Genomic DNA, 21,626 nt, shown 5'->3' with positions numbered 1-21,626 from the left:
TCCCGTGGAGTGGATGCTGTTGCTATTTATTTGTGCTATTTATTGGTGTGAATCCAGAACCAAGGGGGAAAGTTCAGAAGCATCACAGAGGAGGATGTACAAATTGGGTGGGTAGCAGACAGGAGGTGTTTTATATCTCTTCTGGTCCTTGGAGATGCTCTTTCCCGGGAAAGAGTTGCATGCCATAGCCAATGAAGAGATTGTGTCAGGAGACACACTTCTTTCCTGAGTTCTAACATTATAGTTATTAAACCGCTAAACAATTTCCAGGCAGTACAAAAAAGTAAGAATTCAGTGAAAGGATGGCTCCGTTAACTCATAGCATGTTAGTGATTGATTCCAATCGGGGAATTGGACTGTAACTGATGATCCAACAGCTGGTGGAGGTGGCTGAGCCTCCAGAACTTATCTTTGCAACTAACAGGACCTGGAGGGAAGGTTTGTAGAAAGTTATCAGGATTGAAGAGCAGGGAGAAGGCAACCTATTGCTATCAAAGCAGCTTTGCTTTACGCTCTCGAGGAAGCAGACACAGGTGGCTGTAGTTATCTTAATATTGCTGCAGGACTAAAGCTACAGAAGATAGCAGAACCTACAGAGATACTGCTCACTCCAAAGAAGTAAGATATAAAGCTTAAAAGAAAAAAAGAAAAGCAAACTTGTTAAAAATCCAGAAAAGAAACAAGGCATTCACCTAGCTTCTAAAACAGTAATATTTGCATGAGCCTCCTTACGGAGAGAATTCTACTGCATGTGTGGGAAGCTCTATTTTGCTGGGGTTTACTGTGGAACAGATGCCATCATCTGCCAGAGGAGATTAAAATAGCAAAACAATGAACCAAACTACAGCTCTAAAATGGGGTGGATAACTTTTTAAGGTGAGTCAGAATTGGGATGGGGTGAGTGTCAAGAGCCAAGACCACGATGCCTAGAAAACGAGATCAAATCCAGAATTTGGGCAAAGTAAAAAAAAAAAGTTCAATGGACATTGAAGCAGTGCTTTTGCTGACTTAACATAACGGGTCGCAGTGAGAAAATGTGATCCCGGCAGGTACTTTAAGCCCACAAAAACAGGGAATCCTACACAGCTGCCAGCCAACGGGTACCTAGAAGGGCGGCATAGAACAGGAAAAAAAAAAGAGAGAAAACCTAGATTACCTTTTTTTTTTTTTTGCACAACTCTAATAGTAATCCAGAATGAATTATTTTTCAGAAATGCAGTTCTGGTTTCAACTTTTTGAAACTTTTGGCTGAATAAAGGAAAATAAATAGTGATTTATGAATTTGATAAACTAGAAAGGGTAGATTCTGGCAGATGTTATTTTTTTTATTTTTAAACAAACACAAACAAAAAACAAAAAAACCCTCTTCCATTACAAATTATAGAAAGTGTGTCAGTAGGTTACAAGATTTCTGTGCATCCCTTCCACAGTCATCACTTACAATTCATATCAAATCACATATTTTAAAATCAAATATATTTATGCACGTTACTATTGTATCTCAACCTTCATTTGACTATAATTGTTTTTACATCCTTTTATATGAAATATTTCTAAATTTAAAATAAAACTATATAATGGCATTCCATTAGGTCCTCCTAAAATCACCCAATGACATTGCATCTTTATAACATGCTCTAAATAAGAATTGGTTGTATTTAATAACAAAGCTTTTAAACCTCCTCTCATAGTCTCCATTTGCAGTTTATATAAAATTTCATATTATGAAACTAATAGATGTAGATGCATTATTATCACTATTAATCATTTATTTGACTATAACTATTATCACTTCATTTTATACATAATACTCTAAGTTTAACTAAGTTTAATTTTTATTATAAGCTTTCATTACATCAACCTGTATCTTTCCAGTGATAATGCAGTCTTAGGTCTCTTGCCATTTGTAGCATTAGTATTCTGATTACTTTCTTGGTAAGTCTTGTATGGACTTCTCTTCGCAACTTGTTGCTCATTTCGTATCTTAGGAGAACTCGAAACCCTCCATCTGCTCCTTCCATCAGCTTGTCTTTGGTTACCACAGGTGCTTCTGTCAAGATTTCTCTCCTTACTTCCAATGGCAGGTGTTGTTATTGATGGTGTTAAAATTATGATTGCAGAGATGTAAGCGGTTATTATTATTATTCTTTATTCATTAAACATGAAACTCAGTCAACTGAACATTCAAAAATGCATCACAAACACCAATGACTGGTGCTAATGGTTGATACGGGTTGCTGCCAGTGTCCTAGGTATCAACCAAGTACCTTCTTAAAATATACGATGTTCCGAGCAGCGCAGTTTTTTGCAGTTCCGCTGGTGTTATTGCAGGCAGCTGCAATTTGTTGATGTATCTTATAAAATTCTTGGACATGATACCAAGTGTATGAAGACACTGAAGAATGAGGAATGAGGAATGTCAAAGGTTCATCGTGTTTGGAAGCTAAAAAACATGTCACTAAACAAGAAACCGTCAATTAGAGCAAGAAATTATCAGCCAGTCTTTTACATTAAGTAATAAAGTAAAACAACTGCAAGTAGGAAAAAGAAGGGTGGTTAGAATGGAGATGTAGAAAGAAAGAAATGTAGTGACTGATCAAAGAGAAGATCTTCTCATTTTTTTCAACCATGCAAAAATGGACAATAGGTCAACACAAATGCAAACACGTATTCACACAATTCCCTAAGTGACCTTGGGGTTTCTTTGTCTTGGTCTTCACATATTATGCCAACCTAAACTTGTAATTTCTCATCCGCCACTTGTAGGTGAGTCAATAATTCATAGTGGTTAAGACAGATCTGATGTAGTATGATCCATGGACCATCTTCTCGAGTCTCACCCTTGAAAATTAATCCATAATGTAGTTTGTTTGGCTTTGTGGTGTGCTGTGCTGTGTGAACCCAGCTACTGAAATCTTCCAACTTGGGTTTATGGTTTAGTCTATTGTGTCAACCAGGCAGTGGTAGGAATCAATTTTTTTTTTACTACCGGTTCTGTGGCCGTGGCTTGGTGGGCGTGGCAAGGGAAAGGATACTGTAAAATCTTATTCCCACCCCACTCCAGGGGAAGGACACTGCAAAATCCCCATTTCCTCTCGATCAGCTGGGACTCAGGAGGCAGAGAATAGATGGGGGTGGAGCCAATCAGAGATGGTATTTACCGGTTCTCCGAACTACTCAAAATTTCCGTTACCGGTTCTCCAGAACTGGTCAGAACCTGCTGAATACCACCTCTGGAACCAGGCCACTGTGGTTTATTCTACCAACCATTATTGAAATGTACCAAAGCTCAGTGCAGGATGTGAAATCAGCTTCAGAATCCAGGATAATGGAATAACAAAGGTGGAAGGGACCTTGGAGGTGGTCTAGTATGTAATTTCAGACAAATGGCTGCCCAGACTCTTCTTAAAAGCCTCTACCCACTGCTTCTAAAGGCAAGATGTTCCACTGATTAATTGCTCTCCTAGTCAGAAAATTTCTCCTTACGATGTCTCTTTAAGCTTCCATCCATGACTCATGAACTTGCCCTCAGGTGCAGTTCAGTAGGCATCATAAAGATGTCAAAATTTTCCATTTCATAGTAAAGTCAACGTTTATCTATTTAGCATATGGCATAACATCCATGGAGTAACTAGCAATATATATTAACACCTCATAAAGTCAATGGAAGCCCAACAAAAGAAACTGCAGTCAATCATAACTGTAGGAACAGAGAAATGATGTCATCATAGTCACACAGTCAGTGAGGAAACTGTATTTTTGTCCTTACATCTGCTGAAATAGTTTTGGGTATGAAAGGCATAATTTTAGATGAAGCGGAGAACAGAAAAACAGAGATGGTGCTAGAGAAAGGAGGAGGTGTTGGAAAGTGTTATATAATAAGGCTAAATCTGCTTTGGGGAGTGTAGATCAGTCATAGATTGCAATAAAGAAAAGTCAGTCTCTTCCCCGTCTAAATTGTCCAGGACAATCTCTTTGGGACTCTTCTATTTACTTCAGGTAAGATACCTGGAAGATAAGTCTGATTAGATAAGGAATAGCAAAGCCAATCTTAAAGTTTGTGACTCTGCAGGAACTTTCTAATCTGCTTTTGCGACGTAGCCTAAGCCGTGAGAAATGATAGAAATATTATGTGCATACAATTAATTCAGAGTAGAACTGGAGGGGATGTTGGAGATCATCTAGACCAACCTCCTGCTCAAGCAGGAAACCCTATACCATTTCAGACAAGTGCTTGTCCAGTGAAGGAGCAACCACAGCTTCTGAAGGCAAACTGTTCCACTGGTTAACTGTTCTAACTGTTAGGACATTTCTTCCTTGTTTTAAGTTGCTTCTCTCCTTGATTAGTTTCCATCCATTGTTTCATGTCTTGCTTTCTGGTGCTTGGAAAATAAGTTGACCCCCCTTCTTCTTTGTGGTAGCCCCTCAAATACTGGAATACTGCTATCATGTCACCCCAAGTCCTTCTTTTCTCTAGACTAGTCAAACCCAAATCTTGCAAATGTTCTTAGATAAGGACGCATATATGTATATGTCCTAGGTTTAGCTTAATTTAATCCTAGTTACTTCTTGGTCTAGCTGTCTAACATGGACAGGAAGAACATACAACCCCATGTATTCACAAGAACGAAGCCTATAGATACGTAATGTATGTGCTAGAAATTCTGTTTAATACTGTGAAAAGGGTAGCAGAGAGTGATTATATAGCCATACAGACCGGTAGCAGAGATGGTTACATAGCCATACACATCAAATAAAATATACAGTGTACAATCCCCATGGGCCTTGCTCCTTAATGGTTTCTGTCACAGGAAACCGGTCCTCATTCTTAATGACCGTCACATCATGATCACATGATCAAAATTTGGGCTTTCGTACAACTGGCAGGGTGTTGACGATGGTTGCAATCGCCCAGGGTCACGTGATCAACATTTGAGACTTCTCCCACCTGCTTCTGTCAAGCAAATTCAATGGAGAAAGCCAGTTAATGACCACGTGATTCGCTTAACAACCATGGCTCGAAAGGTCATAAAACCAGGCGCGACTCTCTTTAGCAACCGCCTTGTTAAGCAATGGTTTCCATTCCAGTTCTAACTCGAGTATTCCCTGTTGTTAGGTTTAAGAGAATCCACTTCATGCTAGCCTAATATTAGTAACCTCTTCTTATTTGGACAGATGTCTCCACCTGCCCAAAGGTGAACAGTGTTGAAGAGCAAAAATCGAAGGTTCAGGATGTTTCAAGTAGCTAGAAACATCATGGTGACCGGCACCAACCGTGGAATTGGACTTGGACTGGTGAAAGAGCTGGTGAAATTGAACCCTTCTCCGGGCTATCTTTTTGCAACTTGTAGGAATCCTAGTGGACCTGAAGCAAAGGTATGTAGAAGACCAACCGTAATTCAGCATCTTTCAGATGCGAGCTGGGGTAATGTACGGATGTGGGCTTCCATTGCAGGCATCAATAAATTGAGGCTTTTGAGACCAATGTTTAAGCCAGGATTGTTTGAATCACAAACCATTGCATTATGCAACATGGCTTTGGATTCAGACCAGTGGTGGGATTCAATTTTTTTTTTTTTACTACCGGTTCTGTGAATGTGGCTTGGTGGGTGTGCAGGGGAAGGATACTGCAAAATCTCCATTCCCTCCCCTCTCCCAAAATTTCCGCTACTGATTCTCCAGAATCTGTCAGAATTGCCTGAATTACCACTCTGATTCAGACTTCGTGCAAAGATCTACTGAACCAGAAAAGTTTATATATTTCCTGGATTGTTATAAATGAATTTAAGACAAAGAGCAACAATACAGCCATGATAATATAAACAGAAAGAGATAGATAAACAGCTAGTTCTAGTTTTTAAAAAAAACACAGTCTGGAAATTATAATAAAGGTAAAGGTTTCCCTTGCACATATGTGCTAGTCTTTCCTGACTCTAGGGGGCAGTGCTGATCTCCGTTTCAAAGCCAAAGAGTCAGCACTGTCCAAAGACGTCTCTGTGGTCATGTGGCCGGCATGACTAAATGCCAAAGGCACACCGAACACTGTTACCTTCCCACCAAAGGTGGTCCCTATTTTTCTACTTACATTTTTACATGCTTTCGAACTGCTAAGTTGGCAAAAGCTGGGACAAGTAACAGGAGCTCACTCCATTACGCGGTGCTAGGGATTCGAACCGCCAAATTGCCGACATTTGTGATCAACAAGCTCAATGTCTTACTGAGCCACCGCATTCCTCTGGAAATTATAATAGCTGCTGATAAAAACAATCCATTGGAATATCCTGCTATAAAGGAATTGAAAAGGGGTGTGGTGGGTTAGAGGTGAAAATGCTTGCCTCCCACTTGGAAGGTTGAGAGTTCAATCCCAGGCAGCAGCAGATCTTTTGCTATCAGGCCACAAAGACAAAATATCTCCTGCGAACTCCGTGTAGACATCAGGAAAGGTAAATGCTCAGCTCCATTCAATTGCACCAAGTCCACCCTGAATAAAAGGGATTAAAGAGTTATAAAAAGGAGGAAAAAAATCTGCTATATTGGAACTGAGATTGCAGATGACACTTAAAAAATATATTTTATCCATTCAACCTGTTCTTTTAAACATTTTCTTTCTCAATTGCAGGCTTTGCAGAATTTGGCTAGTCAGCACGACAACATTAACATTGTTCAGTTAGGTATGGGATTTTTACTTTCTGGGTAATTGTAATGAAAGCCACAGAACATGATCATATTTATCACCATAAATTGCGTGCTTATATAAAAATCAAGTGCAATTAATTGTCAGTTTGGGAATTTTTTAATACTCGTTTCTCTAGCACACATGTTGAGTTGAACAGATGAATAGTTTTGTTTTTTTAATGGAGCTAGTTTTCTTATGACCTGAGGGGATAAATGGGGAACTTATAAAATTTGCAGATGACACCAAGATGGCAGGAATAGCCAACACTCCAGAAGACAGGCTTAAGATACAGAAGGATCTTGACAAACTTGAACATTGGGCACTGTCTAATAAAATGAAATTCAATGGAGAAAAGAGTAAGGTTCTACATTTAGGCAAGAAAAACGAAATGCACAGGTACAGTATAGGTGGTACCTTGCTCAATAGTAGTAACTGTGAGAGGGATCTTGGAGTCCTAGTGGACAACCATTTAAATATGAGCCAGCCGTGTGCAGCAGCTGCCAAAAAAGCCAACACAGTTCTAGGCTGCATCAACAGAGGGATAGAATCAAGATCATATGGAGTGTTAATACTACTTTATAATGCCTTGGTAAGGCCACACTTTTAATACTGCATTCAGTTTTGGTCACCATGATGTCGAAAAGATGTGGAGAGTCTAGAAAGAATACAGAGAAGAGCAACACAGATGATTAGGGGACTGGAGGGTAAAACATATGAAGAACGGTTGCAGGAACTGGGTATGTCTAGTTTAATGAAAAGAAGGACTAGGGGGGACATTGTAACAGCGTTCCAATATCTCAGGGGTTGCCTCGAAGAAGTGGGAGTCAAACCTATGACCCCTTTCAGACTTAAATCATGGCATGAATAATTGTTTAAATGGAGCAAATCTTCCTAAGATTTCTCTTGTTTAGAATTTATGGGAGGGGCCAATTTCACACTTGCAAGATTTTGTTAATATAGTCTTATAGCAGATAGCACCACTACGGCTAATCCTCAACTTACGATCATTAATTTAGTGACTGTTCAAACTTACAACGGCACTGAAAAATGTGACTTATGACTGTTTTCAGACTTATGACCATGGCAACATATCCTTGGTCATGTGATCAAAATTCGGACCCTTGGCAACTGGCATGTATTTATGACGGTTGCAGTCTGCTGGGGTCATGGAATCACTTCTTTTTTTGACCAGCTGAGAAAGCAAAGTCAACGGGGAAACCAAGTTCCTTTAACAAGTGTTACTAACTTAACAGGTTTAGTGATTCACTTAACAGCTGCCCCAAGAAAAGTTGTAAAATGGGGCAAAATTCCCTTAACAACAGTCTCGCTTAGCCATCGAAATTTTGGGGTCAATTGAGGTTGTAAGTTGAGGGCTGCCTATTCTCCTGTTGTGATAGTTTGTGCTATCTCACAAAAAATGCCCGGCTCGATACAGCAACCAAACAGGACAGGTACAGAGTCCAACAGGTAGTTAGAACTGCGGGAAAAAACCCCACCTGTCTGCCTTCCATTGAGGACCTGTACACTGCAAGGGTCAGAAGGAAGACTGAGAAAATGTCTACCCACCCCTCACATCCTGGACGTTTTCAACTGCTCCCCTTGGGACGTCACTAAGGTGGCATTGCATGCCAAAACAATTAGACATAAAGACAGTTTTTTCCTACAGCGCTGGCTTGTGTCTAAGGATATTGACCCGTGTTTTATGGCTATAGAAGTATTATTATTCCTTCGTCTTCTTTATTACCACCTCTTATTGGCATCATATTGTGATTATTATTACTCTGCTGCTTTTCATGTACATTGAGAGTTTCTGAACCAGAGACAAATTCCTTGTGTGTCTAATCACACTTGGCTAATTAATTCTGTTTTCTGTTCTCTCCTGTCCTGCCCTGCCCTGTTCCAGTTCCGGTTCTGTTCTGTTCCTGTTCTGTTATCATGGTCCCAGTCTACTCCTGTTCTATTCTACTCTTCTACTGTACTGTTTTACTCTACTTCCCTACTCTACTCTACTTTACCCTACTCTCCCCTAACCTACCCTACTCCACTCCATTCCAAAAACCTAGCATCAATCTTCCAAGTCAGGAAGTACCCGTTCCACCCCTCATTTTTCCACACTGGAACACTAGGGAAGGTCCCTTCTGAGATACTTTTGCTATCCCTCCTCCTTTTGATTCAAACATTTCATTTAAAAGGCAAACGTTTCCATGTCCAGTCATGTCTGACACTATGGTACAGTGCTCATCTCCTTTTCTTGGCCTAGGGAGACAGCGTTGTCTGAAGACAATTTCCATGGACATGTGGTCAGCATAGCTATCTGTCAAAGGTGCCCAGAATGCTGTTTTTGTTCCAACTGAAGTGGTACCTATTTATCTACTCGCATTCGCAATCTTTGGAACTGCTAGGTGGGCAAATGTCATTTATGAGATTGCTTTCTAGGCTGCAAGTTTTTCTCCAAAGGTCTTTTCTTTTCCATTATACGTTACCTGCCCTCATCAAAGTAGGAACCAAGTCATTTTTACTGTTACCTGTTCTTCTGTATGTGGTAGATACGACAGACCTTTCCAGTATAAGGCGGGCTGCGTCAGAAGTGGAATCCCATCTGAAAGGACAAGGGCTGAATCTGCTAATCAACAATGCTGCCAGAAACTCCCAAGCCCTTTTCCTGGAAAATGTCAATCAGGAAGATATGCTATTGTCATACAAGACCAATACAGTGGGGCCCCTCCTAGTTGTCAAAGTAAGTCTGGTTTAGGTGCTGTTTAGATATTCCAAAAAGGTCAACCTTGAGCCAATGGGATCAGAGGTGGCACCAAGAAAAAAAATCATGACTTGGGAAATAAAAAATGCCAGTGAGAATAAAACCAGGGATCTCAAGTAGACTCAGGAAGAAGGGAAATGTTACATTTCAGCCTATTGTTTTGTGTGTATTTTAGGAATTCCTGCCTCTCCTGAAGAAGGCTGCCAAGGAGAGCACACAAGAAAACGTGGGAGGCAACAAGGCAGTTGTTGTCAACATATCTTCCCTCATTAGCTCCATTGGGCAGGGTTTTACAACTGTAATAGTACCAGTTCCTCCAATGTACCAATATCGTGCCAGCAAGGTAATTCAGAAATCTTGTTATTTTGAACATAACCGACGAGATAGTCCAAGGCGTCTCTAGCTCCTCTTGGGTCAATCTCTGGCTCCAGTAGCTTCTGAGCAATGTGAAGTCTTTGTAAAGTGAAACTGGACCTGGACCAAGGTCCAGAAGCTGTGTGACCATCAGGGAAAGACTCATTAAAATGATGATGAAAATGATGATGAAAACTCAGGCCCACACATGGAGGTCTGGTTATACTGATTTATTGAGGGTGGAGGGTTTCTGAACATTTTGTTCACCAGACCTGGTAACATCTTCAACAGAGATAACTGGATGTCAGTGTTAGTGGTGTTCTGCTTATAAGGGCTTTGTGTGGTCAGTAGGTCTTGTGATTGGGAGGTCACATCAAGTGAGAGTCATGTCAGATGAGGGTCTTCTGATGAGTCTTGTGATGGGAAGGTGTGGGTCACATCAACTGAGGGTCTGGTCTTCTGATGGGTCTTGTGATGGATCTGACAACCCAAGTTGACCCACACCTGACCCATCACAAGACTTATCAGAAGACAAGACCCTCACTGGATGCAACCCAAACCTACCCATCACAAGCCCCACCACAAGCCCCTCACCTTACATGACTCTGACCTGATGTGACCTTCCAATCACAAGACCTACTGATCATACAAAGCCCTTATAAGCAGAAGAACACCGACACTGACATCCCCTAAGCTCACTGAAGATGTTACCATGTCTGGTTAACAAAATGTTTGGAAGCCGACCCACAAGCTTGGAGAATGAACTTTCACTCTCAATCTTCACTCTTTGGGTTGTATCCTGTGAGGGTCTTTTGATGGGTCGTCTGATGGGTCAGGTGTGGATGAACTTGGGTCATCATAAGACCCATCAGAAGACAAGAGCCTCACTTGACGCAGCCCACACTTACCCATCACAAGTCCCATCACAAGTCCCTCATCTGACATGATCCTCACCTGATATGACCTCCCAATCACAAGACCTACTGACCACACTGTCTTCTAAGCAGAAGAACACCAACACGGACATCTGCTAAACTCTGCTGAAGATGTTACCTGGTTTGGTAATGAAACATTCAGAAACCAACCCACAAGCTCAGAGAATGAACCTTCACCCTCATCCTACATCCGAGTTACAGATATTCGCCAGTATCGCAAACTGATTTGTTACTAAATGCCTATGCACAGGAATCTTTTCAACTAGGGTTAATACCTGCTTGGAGCTAGATGGGGGCCCACAGCACTCAAGGAGGGTTGGACTTAGTTCACTTGCAGCTATGTAGGGACTCTAGGCTGATCCCTCTTTTCATCCCCCCCCCCCAGGTTCTTCCATTCATTCTCTCATGCTTTGTTTTGTAGACAGCGCTGAATATGGTCAACATCTGCCTTGCAGAGGAACTGAAAAAAGAGGGAATTGTATGTGTTCTGCTCCATCCTGGATGGGTGAAAACTGACATGGGAACAGAACTGGTACTATTCGGTGGCGGGGGGAGGGGGATGTTTGTTATAAATAGTCTCAAAAAATTGGAAATGTAGTAATTGAGAGCCAGTCTGATGTAGTCACCCAGCCGGCTTTCATGCCCAACCCTGTCGTTTGTGCCTAAGGCGGGATTAGAACTCACTATCTCCTGGTGATTGTCCCAAGGTCACCCAACAGGAACTGAAAAAAGATGGACTTGCATGTGTTCTGCTCCATGCAGGGTGGGTTAAAACTGACATGGGATCAGAACAGGTACTATAAGGTGGCGGGAGGGAATAATGTATATTCTAAAAAAAAATATGGAAATTTAGTAATTGAGAGCCAGTTTGGTCTAGTCATCCAAGTGGCTTTTTATGCCTAAGGCAGGACTAGAGCTCAGCATCACCTGATCATTGGCCAAATGTCACCCAAATAGCTTTCATGCTTAAGGTGGGACTAGAACTCACCATCTCCTGATAATTGACCAAAGGTCACCCAAGTAGCTTTCATGCCTACGGTGAGACTAGAACTCACCTTCTCCTGATGATTGGCCAAAGGTCACCCAACTAGCTTTCATGCTTAAGGTGGGACTAGAACTCACCATCTCCTGATGATTGGCCCAAAGTCATCCAACCACGTTTCTAGTCCCAGGGTGTGAATTGAATTGAAAATTAAATCTTAAATAATAACAACAAAAAGAATAATGTAAAGCTCCAGGCACCAGGCTTGTACCTATGCAGAAACAAAAAAATATTGGACTAAAATACATACGTGGCTGGAAAAGATGATACAACAACGTATTGACTTAAAACCTGAAATATTTTTGCTCGGGGTTTTACCAGGAAATTATAGTAAAGAAAATGTATATTTGATTATTCATGTTATAGCAGCAGCTAGGATTGTATTTGCACAAAACTGGAAAAGTGAAGAGATCCCTACCGAGGAGAAGGTGATTAGGAAACTATTAGAATGTGCAGAAATGAACAGAGTGACACTGACAATTAAAGAAAAAGAATAAGCTGATTATTATACTATGTGGGAATCTTTTTACCAGTGGTTAGAGAATAGACATAAGAATTAATAGTAAAAGAAGTTATCTAAAGTATAGGAAATGTATTAATAGTTAATATAATTAATAGAGTGAAATAAATCACAATGGGATTGTTGTAATATTAGATACTTAAGATATTGAAAATTAAGCCAATATGAGATTAAATAAGGAATAAGATTGCATATTTTAATGTCGGCATAAAATATTTGTACCCAGACGACACACTGGTTAATGGAAAATGGATTGTCTATGTAAAAATAAAATTTAAAAAATTATTTAAAAAGAACAACAACAATAATAATGTAAACCAATTCACAGAACCTTAATCCATCTTCTCCTTCTCCTGCAGGCCCCTGTGACAGTGGAGACCAGTAGTAAGGGTTTGGTGAAGGTCATTGCTGGCTTAGATTCGTCATCATCTGGCACTTTTCTGGATTGGGAGGGGAAAAAAATAGCCTGGTGAACATCCTTGAGCTTCTTGCTGGGGTAAAGCATCAGATCTTTGTGGACTGAAAGGAGTCCACAAACAGAAACCTTGTCCCTAAACACAGAATGATGACCTCCTACTTGTATATTATCAATAAATGCACCCTGGTCACGAAAAACATTGCCATCGCCTTTCATCCCACGTGACACATATGGAAAAGGTCTCTCCAATAGAGTGGTTGCTTTTGCTATTTACCATATTTTTTGGCGTATAAGATGCACCTCCCCGCCCTAAAAGAGCGTGGAAATGTTTATGCGTCTTATACCCCAAATACAGCCATTTTTGGCCTTCCGAAGCCCCGTCCCGTATCCCACTTTTGTGAAAAACAGGCCGTTTTCACAAAAACGGAAGCATTTTTGTCTTCCCCCAGTCCCCAGAAACAGTCTGCAGGCTTCAGCAGGCCTGGGGGAAGGCAAAAATGTCCCTGTTCGGAAGGATAAAAATGGCTGTCTTTGGGGTATAAGACGCACAAACATTTCTGCGTTCTTTTAGGGTTATACACCGGTGTGAAAAATACAGTATTTGTCTTATTTATTTGTCTTATTTATTTGTCTTATTTATTTGTCTTATTTATTTGTCTAGATCTTAGGGGAAAAGTTCAGAAGCATCACACCTCTTCTGATCCTTGGAGATGCTTTCCCCAACCCTACAAACTTTGACAAGTGTCAAGGGTTGGTCCCAAACAGGCAAGGCCTGTTTTCCCTAGCAATTCTTCCCCGCTGTTCTCTAGAAACACTCATCTAAGGATCTGTCACCGAGACAGTCTTCCCCGGGAAAGATTTGCATGCCATAGCCCCAGGCAAATGAAGAGATTGTGTCAGAAGACACACCTCTTTCCTGAGTACTAACATTATCATTACTAAACCACTGAGCAAAGTCCAGGCAGTACAAAAAAGTAAGAGTTCAGTGAAAGGATGGCTCCGTTAACTCGTAGCATATTGGTGACTGGTTCCAATCGGGGAATCGGACTGGAACTGATCAAACAACTGGTGGAGATGGCTGAGCCTCCAGAACATATCTTTGCAACTTGCCGGACGCCAACCGGACCTGGAGGGAAGGTTGGTAGAAAGTTATTATGATTGAAGGGCACCCTGTTGCTATCCAAAGCAGCTTTGCTTTACGCTCTCGAGGAAGGAGACACAGGTGGCTGTAGTTATCTTAATATTGCTGCAGGACTAAAGCTAGAGGAGATAGCAGAACCCACAGAGATACTTCTCACTCCAAAGAAGTAAGAGATAAAGCTTACAATGAAAAAGAAAAAGAAAAGCAAACTTCTTAAAAATCCAGAAAAGAAACAAGGCATTCACCTAGCCTCTAAAAGAATAATATTTGCATGAGCCTCCTTACGGAGGGAATTCGACCACATCCGTGGGAAGCGGTATCTTGCTGGCAATTACCGTGGAACAGATGCCATCACGTGCCAGAGGAGATCGAAATAACAAAACAATTAACTAGCTAAACTACAGCTCTAAAATGGATTACTTTTTGGTGACTCAGAAGTCAGATGGGGTGGGTCACGTAGGACAAGGCAATTTTGCACAGGACATAAGATCAGATTCAAAACCTGTGCAGAGTTAAAAAAAAATTCACTGGGTATTGAAAGACAAGAATATTTCATTATCATATTTTTAAGTATTGCTTTTGGCGTCTTTGCTGTCATGAGATGATGGTTGTAGTGAGAAAATGTGATCCAGGGAACATTACAATGGTGGCCAAAATTATGGAAACCTTTTGGGAAAATAGCGTATTTTCTAAAACTAGCTAATAACACCATTTTTGGGGGGGATTAGTGGTACCATAAAATTATATGTCAATGGAAAGATAATTTAATCATGAATGTAATGCAATAGCGTTTATGAAGCATTTGCTATTAGAATAGCAGTTACAAAGAAGAAAAGTGAAATGAGATATACAAAAGTTATCACTATAGAAATAATGAGATGTTCCAAAAATTATCACACTGTCAGTTAGTAGGGTAAACTTTAGCATGAATTACGGCCTTACAATGTCTTCCCATGGAGTGAACCAAGTCTTTTAGTTCTGCAGCTGTTATAATGTGAAACCAAGGTTGAATGATTGCTTCTATTAATGGGGTTTTATTGCTGGATCACTTCTGACTAGCAGGTTTCTTTAGTTGGTTCCATAGATTTTCAATTGGGTTAAGGTCTATTCCAAGGCCATTCCAGCAGTGGAATATGATTATCTTGAAATGCCAAAAAAAAGTGGTGTTATTAGCCATCAAACCTCAGAAATACACTTTTCCCAAAAGGTTTCCACAATTTTGGCCACTAATGTAGGCCCACAAAATAGAGAATCTCATACAGCTGCCAGCCACAGGCAACCTAGAAGGGTGACATGAACCAGAAAGCAAAATTAGAAGCTTTCCCACTCTTCAAAGCTTGCTTGTCTTGACTTGTTTTAAAATCACCTCAATGCACATTGACTGACAGGAGACATAGAACAGGCAGAAAAAGAGAAAACCTAGATTATTATTTTTTTGCACAACTCGGACAGGAATCCAGAACGAATTATTTTCAGAAATGCAGTTCTGGTTTCAACTTCTTGAAACTTTTTGCTGAACAAGAAAGAAAGAAAGAAGGAAAGAAAGAAAGAAAGAAAGAAAGAAAGAAAGAAAGAAAGAAAGAAAGAAAGAAAGAAAGAAAGAAAGAAAAAGGAAGGAAGGAAAGAAGTGGTGATTTATGAATTTGATTACTGAAAAGGGTAGATTATGGAAAGAAGCAAATCACAATGTAATCTTAGAGAAGGTGTTTATGTGTGTGTGTGTGTGTGTTGTTGTTGTTGTTGTTGTTGTATTTGTGCTGATAAATAAATAAATATATTGGGTGCGCCGAGAGATCTAAGAGCAATTAGAATGGCTTGGGAGAGAGTTCCATAGGATAGGAAGCAAATGTTTTCCAAACTGTTGGAAATGTAAACAGCTGCAGGGTTCCTTCTTTCATGCATGGTGGCTATGTCCAAAAGCTAAAAAAAATTTGGACTAAAATACAAAAATGGTTACAGGAAATTACAAACACCCAAATAGATCTTAAAGCAGAATTGTTCCTTCTGGGGATTAGTAAGGGAAAGTATACAAAAGAGAGAAAATATTTCATCTTGCACATAATTACAGCAGTGAGAATAGCGCTTGCACAAAGTTGGAAAAGTGATACCATGTCGACAGGGTGTTTGATAATCCAAAAGATTCTTGATTGCGCAGAGATGGATAAACTCACATTGGAGTTAAGGGACAAGGAAGACTCAGAATATTATAGAATTTGGGAAAACTGGTATCAATGGATAAATAATAGGAACATGGACAGCTCAGAAACATAGATGTATAGACATAGGAATAATTAGGAATGTATAAAAATGTATTTGAATAACAAATGGTTATGTTAATACTGTCAAAAAGGATCGTCAGTTATGCAAAATTATTTTTAAAGGCATTTGTATTAGAATGTTTTAAATTTTCAATAAAGTTTTTTTTTCCAAAAAAAAAAGGAAGCAAATGTTTTCCATCTTCTTCTCTTCACTTGACTTCTTCTCTTTAATTCCAGACTTTGAATGATCTGGCTAGCAAGCATTCCAACATTCACATCATCCAGCTGGGTATGAGAGTTTTCCATTTTTTTTTCTATCCCAATTTGACGTCCGTCTTTTTTTAAAAAAAATCCATTTGGAAATCTATGTGGATTATGGACAGTTTGACCGTGCCCTGTGTGTATTTTAGCTTTGAAATGTTTGTACAGTATCTCAGTGCAGGTAATGCTCGATTTACTACTGCCATTAACCCCCGACATTCTGTTACTGAACAAGGTAGTTATTAAGTGAGTTTTGCCCCATTTTACAACCTTTCTTAAGGCGGTTGTTGAGGGAATCACTGCAGTTGTTAAGTTAGTAATACGGTGGTTAAGGGAATCTGATTTTCCCCTTGACTTTCCTTGTCAGAAGGTTGCAAAAAAGGGAACATTGCAGCCATCATAAGTATGAGTCAGTTGGCAAGCATTCACGTGGCCATGGGGGTGCTGTGACGGTCATAAGGGTGAAAAAAGAAGTCCCCAGTAGCTTTTTTCGGAGCTGTTGTAACTTTGAATGGCCACTAAACGAAGGGTTGTAAGTCAAGGATTGTCCATGCGAAGTGTCATGTAGGCACCAGGTGGGGCAATTGAAATTTGGTTCTTCCTAATTGCTGACCCACAATCCTCTAGGCCAGGGGTCTCCAACCTTGGCTACTTTATGACCCGTGGACTTCAACTCCCAGAATTCCTCAGCCAGCTATGTGACCCGTGGACTTCAACTCCCAGAATTCCTCAGCCAGCTATGTGACCCGTGGACTTCAACTCCCAGAATTCCTGCTGGCTGAGGAATTCTGGGAATTGAAGTCCATGGGTCGTAAAGTGGCCAAGGTTGGAGACCCCTGCTCTAGGCCCCACATCAGCTTTTGGCTTCTCTGAGAAGGATCTTATTTTTTTCACATGTACATGGAAGAGGTGGAGGATCAGTCCAGTGTGAAGGCAGCTGCTTCGGCAGTTGAGTCTCTTCTACACGGTAAAGGCTTAAACCTCCTGATCAATAATGCCGGTGTGAACTCCTATGCCACTCTGGAAACGGTGGAGCAGCAAGAGATGCTGTCTGCTTTCAACACCAATGTGGTAGGGCCCATCCTTGTGGTTAAGGTAAGAGAATCATTGTCTTCCTCCCTCTGGGAGGGAAACAAGAGAATGATGATTTGGTCTCATGTATTATGAAATATGGCCCTCTAAGAGGTGTTGGACCACAGCTTCCTGTTAGAATATTCATGACTGGGAGAGACATGGTAACAAAGTCAGCCAATGAATAGGCATAGCAACAAGGTCAGCCAATGGGAGCTGAAACAGCTAGGGGCCAGGGTGTGGTTTAGCCTGCAACCTTCTGAGTCTGTGCAAAGAATTGAAACCGAAACTTAAGACACTGTCTGTTCTGAACTCTGAAGTGAAACTAACTGTTCTCTCTTGCTTGTGTTTTGCTTGTTACTTCTACCACATTGAAAGAATCTACTATTGGTATTGTAAATTTATTCATCTGTTATTATGTATATAAAGAAGTTAATGAGTTCAGCTGAATCAGTTACCTGTGTGTGCTTTCTGGATTTGATTTTTCTGCAACAAACTCTGACACACCCAATATTTATTACCACTGATCACACAGGAGATTGGGATTATTTAGCAATGCCTGATGGACTACTGATTCCCATCCTATCATAAATCTTATCGATCATATCCTATAATTGTCAGACCTGGAAGCCATCTTTTACATTGGGCCATTCATGCCTGCCACATTTTCTACTGTGGGAAAATGGGAGAGGGGATTATATGGAGTATGGGAGATATATAGTCTAAATAACATTCCTTTCTCAGAGAGTCAAGGACACCTCGCCCTGCAGCTGCGATGGTGTGACTCGGAGGCATCTTTAGTTTTGGATGGTGCCTGATTGGGTCATGTGATGGACATGTTGGTGATAGGCAGGGAGGTGAACTTGGATGGGGAAAACTTGGAAACTTTCAGATTCGGGTTTTCCCAGATGTGCCAATATGACATCTCTAAGAAAATGGAACTTTGAGGAAACTCAAGCCTTGGAGTCTTCTTTCGTTGAGGGTGTTACTTAGAACCCTGACATTAACCCGAATCTCCTTTAAAAACTCTACCAGCTCCCTGAACTCCGGGGTGCTGTCCGGGATCCTGAGCCCCAAACGTTGACCCGAACTTGGGTGGCACGAAGACTTAGGGAAGATGGAGGAAGAAAAGAAACGACCATAATGTTATCATATGCTACGATAAATCTTATAATCTGTGACTATGGCTATTGACTATGTTGTTTGTGTGTACACTTGAGAGTTTATGCACCAGCGATAAATTCCTTGTGTGCCCAATCACATTTAGCCAATAAAGAATTCCATTCCACTCCATTCCATTCCATAGTGCTATTGACATGTAGAAGCTAAAGTTATAATTGAAGTGGGTTCAGTGATCACAGAAATGTGTAAAGATTGTTGGGATTTTGAACTGGATGTGAGATGGAAGTGTGACTAAGGAGTTGTGAAAGAGAATAAGAAGAAGGAATGGGTCTGCTGAGGCCAAAGAAAATCGGAAGCAAAGGTAGCCTTAGTCAACAAAAACAATGGGCAATATCTTAGAGACAAGTAGATAATTCTGATACTAGCCATTCAGTTCCTGGGTCATCGTGGCTTTATTTCAACATGTATCTTCTTTCCTTCAGGAATTTCTGCCTCTGCTGAAGAAAGCAGCTCGAGAAGCAGCCATAAAGGAGATGAGTTGCCAGAGGGCAGCCATCATCAATATGACCTCCAAGTTGGCTTCCATTGAACGGGGATTTGAAGTCATGAAGGGACCAATGTACCCTTATCGTGCAAGCAAGGTTGGTTTTCCTTGGAGGGTCGGATTATTTCCTTCATTCAGAAAGGAACGGCTCCCTCATTCTGGTGAGACAACAGAACGTGTTGGCACTTTGCAATAGGTTTGGGGGTTGCAGTTTGGGCGCTCGGTCTCTAAAAGGTTCGCCATCACTGGGTTAGGGAGTCATAGTCCAGAATATTTGAAAGGGATAGAACCCACCCTTCTTGCTTTCAATCATGCCAATGCTTTGATAGCAGGGGGTTGTGTGGGATTGGGTCAGGGCAACGGAGCAGAGAGGTTTCAAAAGAAAGAAAAGGAAGAGGAGCTGATCTTTAAGAGTCTAATTTTCCTTGCAGGCTGCTTTGAACATGGTGACAGTCTGCTTCGCTTTGGAACTAAAGGAGGAAGGGATCTTGTGTGGTCTAATCCATCCTGGCTGGGTGAAAACAGATATGGGAACGGAGCAGGTACCATAAGAGGGAGCGCCTACTACAGGGTTTACTACAGAGAAAAAGCAGTTGGAGCTGAGATGGGGTAATGTATCCATCTCGTTGCTCTTTGATCTTCAACAGCTTTTCATACTGTGGACCAGAGTATCCTTTTGAATCAACGTCAGAGGCTGGGGGGTGGCACCATTTTGCGGGGTGTTGTTCTTTGGAACTGGTGACATCTATATGTAAGGTGAGGTCATCTATCATGTTAGATGAAGTCATCTATCCGTTTGGGGCTTGGTATCGTCAGTATACACCTCAACCCTGGGCCAGCTCTGAGTTAGGCTGGAGAATTCTGGGACTTGAAGTCCATGCATCTAAAAAGTTGCCAAGTTTGGGAAACACGATGCTATGCTATACGGTGGTTGTAACAGCCATCCTTTTGTTCCTGTTATTTTAGCCAGAGAGGGAGAACGAATGGGCGAGATTGTACAGGGTTCAAGCTTTCTTCCCTGAGGATAATAATCCTGGCTCTCTTCCTTTCCCAGGCTCCTGTGACGGTGCAGGACAGTGTGCGAGGCATCCTCAATGTGCTTGCTAATTTATCATCGGCCTCCAATGGGGCCTTTCTCGACTGGGAAGGCAACACACTCCCTTGGTGAGATGTGCTTGTCCTTTGCACCAAGGAAAAAAGGTGTTGGGTATATTTGTCTTTTTTTTAAATTGTATTTTTGTACGGCTGCTGTGTTTTTAGTGTTTGTATCCTGTATGGTTTATATTTCATTTGCTGTAAGTTACCAGGGTAGTCCTGATTTTGATGGCGTACAAATATATTGAATCAATCCATGCACTTGCCTGGGGCACTGACTCTTGAGTTTATCTGTGGGAACCTGTTTAACTACTTCTGCGGGAGGAGCCGAGCGGATGGTTTAATCAGAGGGAAGACGTCATGTGTCGAAAGTGAGATTATCGACACCAAAACTTGGCATGATTACAATTAAGCCTTTGGCATTTGAAATGCGCTTCCAGGTAGTCCTGGATTTACAACAGTTCATTTAGTGACCGTTCGAACTTACAACAGCACTGAAAAATGTGACTTGTGGCCGTTTTCTGCACTTACAATTTTGTAGCATCCCCGTAGTCAGGAGGTCAAGTTTCAGATGCTTGGCAGCTGGTTCATATTTATGGCCATTGCTGTGTCCCAAGGTCATGTATTTCCCATTTTTTGCAACCTTCTGAGAAGCAAAGTCAATGGGGAAGACAGATTCACTTAACAACCAGGTTACTAACTTACCATTCACTTAATAACTGAGGCAAGAAACGTCATAACATGGGGCAAAACTCACTTAACAAATGTCTCACTTGACAGCAGAAACTTTGGGCTCAATTGTGGTCCTAAGTCAAGGACTACCTGCATTTGGAATCCCCAAACAACAACAAAAAAGAATATCTGTCTGGATTTCTTTTGAAACTTGGCTCGAAGCTCGTGAATTAATTAGGGCATCTTTCGGAAACCAGACACAGGGCTGTCAAACTCTCAGCTCGTGGGCCGGTTGCATCACACACTGGCCACGGCCATGGCCAGTTTAGTGAAGGGGGGGGAAAAGTCGCGATACATCACCATGACAATGTGAGTTTGACACCCCTGGTCCGAAGGATCTGCCTGGACAGTCATTTTCTGTTAGGTAAACTGTAGACAGCTTTAGCATAAGGACACCATCGTGTTGGCTCTGGTCCTGGGATGTGGAAACAGTCAACCCATGCGCGAGTGGAATAGGCAGCCCAGCAGTTCAAACTAACTTTCCCCCAAAAGTTATAATTCCCCCAAGTTCAAATAGACGGTGCCACTTGAAATCAAAGATGATCCCTTTCCAAAGGCACTGGATTTGACCGTCTATTCCCAATCATTTGTAAATTGTAGACAGGACACTAGTCCACGGTCCTAGGCTGGAGCTTTTGTAAAAAAAAGAAGAAGAAGAAGAACACAGCGTGATAAACAGCACAATTATCTGACATTTGA

At 41.1% G+C, this 21,626-nt stretch overlaps 1 protein-coding gene across 3 annotated transcripts; it reads left to right on the top strand.

The window, feature by feature from the left end:
• Window positions 1-522: 522 nt before the first annotated feature.
• LOC309397167 (C-signal-like) lies at window positions 523-21,205 on the top strand. Of its 3 annotated transcripts, XM_081962947.1 has the most exons (11): window positions 523-618; window positions 5,176-5,376; window positions 6,620-6,671; window positions 9,223-9,413; window positions 9,610-9,777; window positions 11,145-11,255; window positions 16,340-16,391; window positions 17,271-17,458; window positions 19,039-19,197; window positions 19,532-19,642; window positions 20,155-21,205. In XM_081962947.1, the coding sequence occupies exons 2-11, from the start codon at window positions 5,233-5,235 to the stop codon at window positions 20,266-20,268; spliced, it is 1,290 nt and encodes a 429-aa protein (XP_081819073.1). In that variant the 5' UTR covers window positions 523-618; window positions 5,176-5,232; the 3' UTR covers window positions 20,269-21,205. The 3 variants fall into 3 exon arrangements, with proteins under 3 accessions (XP_081819073.1, XP_081819074.1, XP_081819075.1); XM_081962948.1 differs by lacking the exon at window positions 9,610-9,777; XM_081962949.1 differs by lacking the exons at window positions 523-618; window positions 5,176-5,376; window positions 6,620-6,671; ... (1 more) ...; window positions 9,610-9,777; window positions 11,145-11,255 and adding an exon at window positions 13,655-13,840.
• Window positions 21,206-21,626: the final 421 nt, after the last annotated feature.

The sequence above is a fragment of the Natrix helvetica genome (assembly GCF_964273705.1).
Source record: "Natrix helvetica genome assembly, chromosome: 10".
Classification (NCBI taxonomy): Eukaryota; Metazoa; Chordata; class Lepidosauria; order Squamata; family Natricidae; genus Natrix; species Natrix helvetica.
The sequence above is the reverse complement of the archived record's forward strand: the minus strand, read 5'-3'. Positions and strand labels throughout refer to the sequence as shown.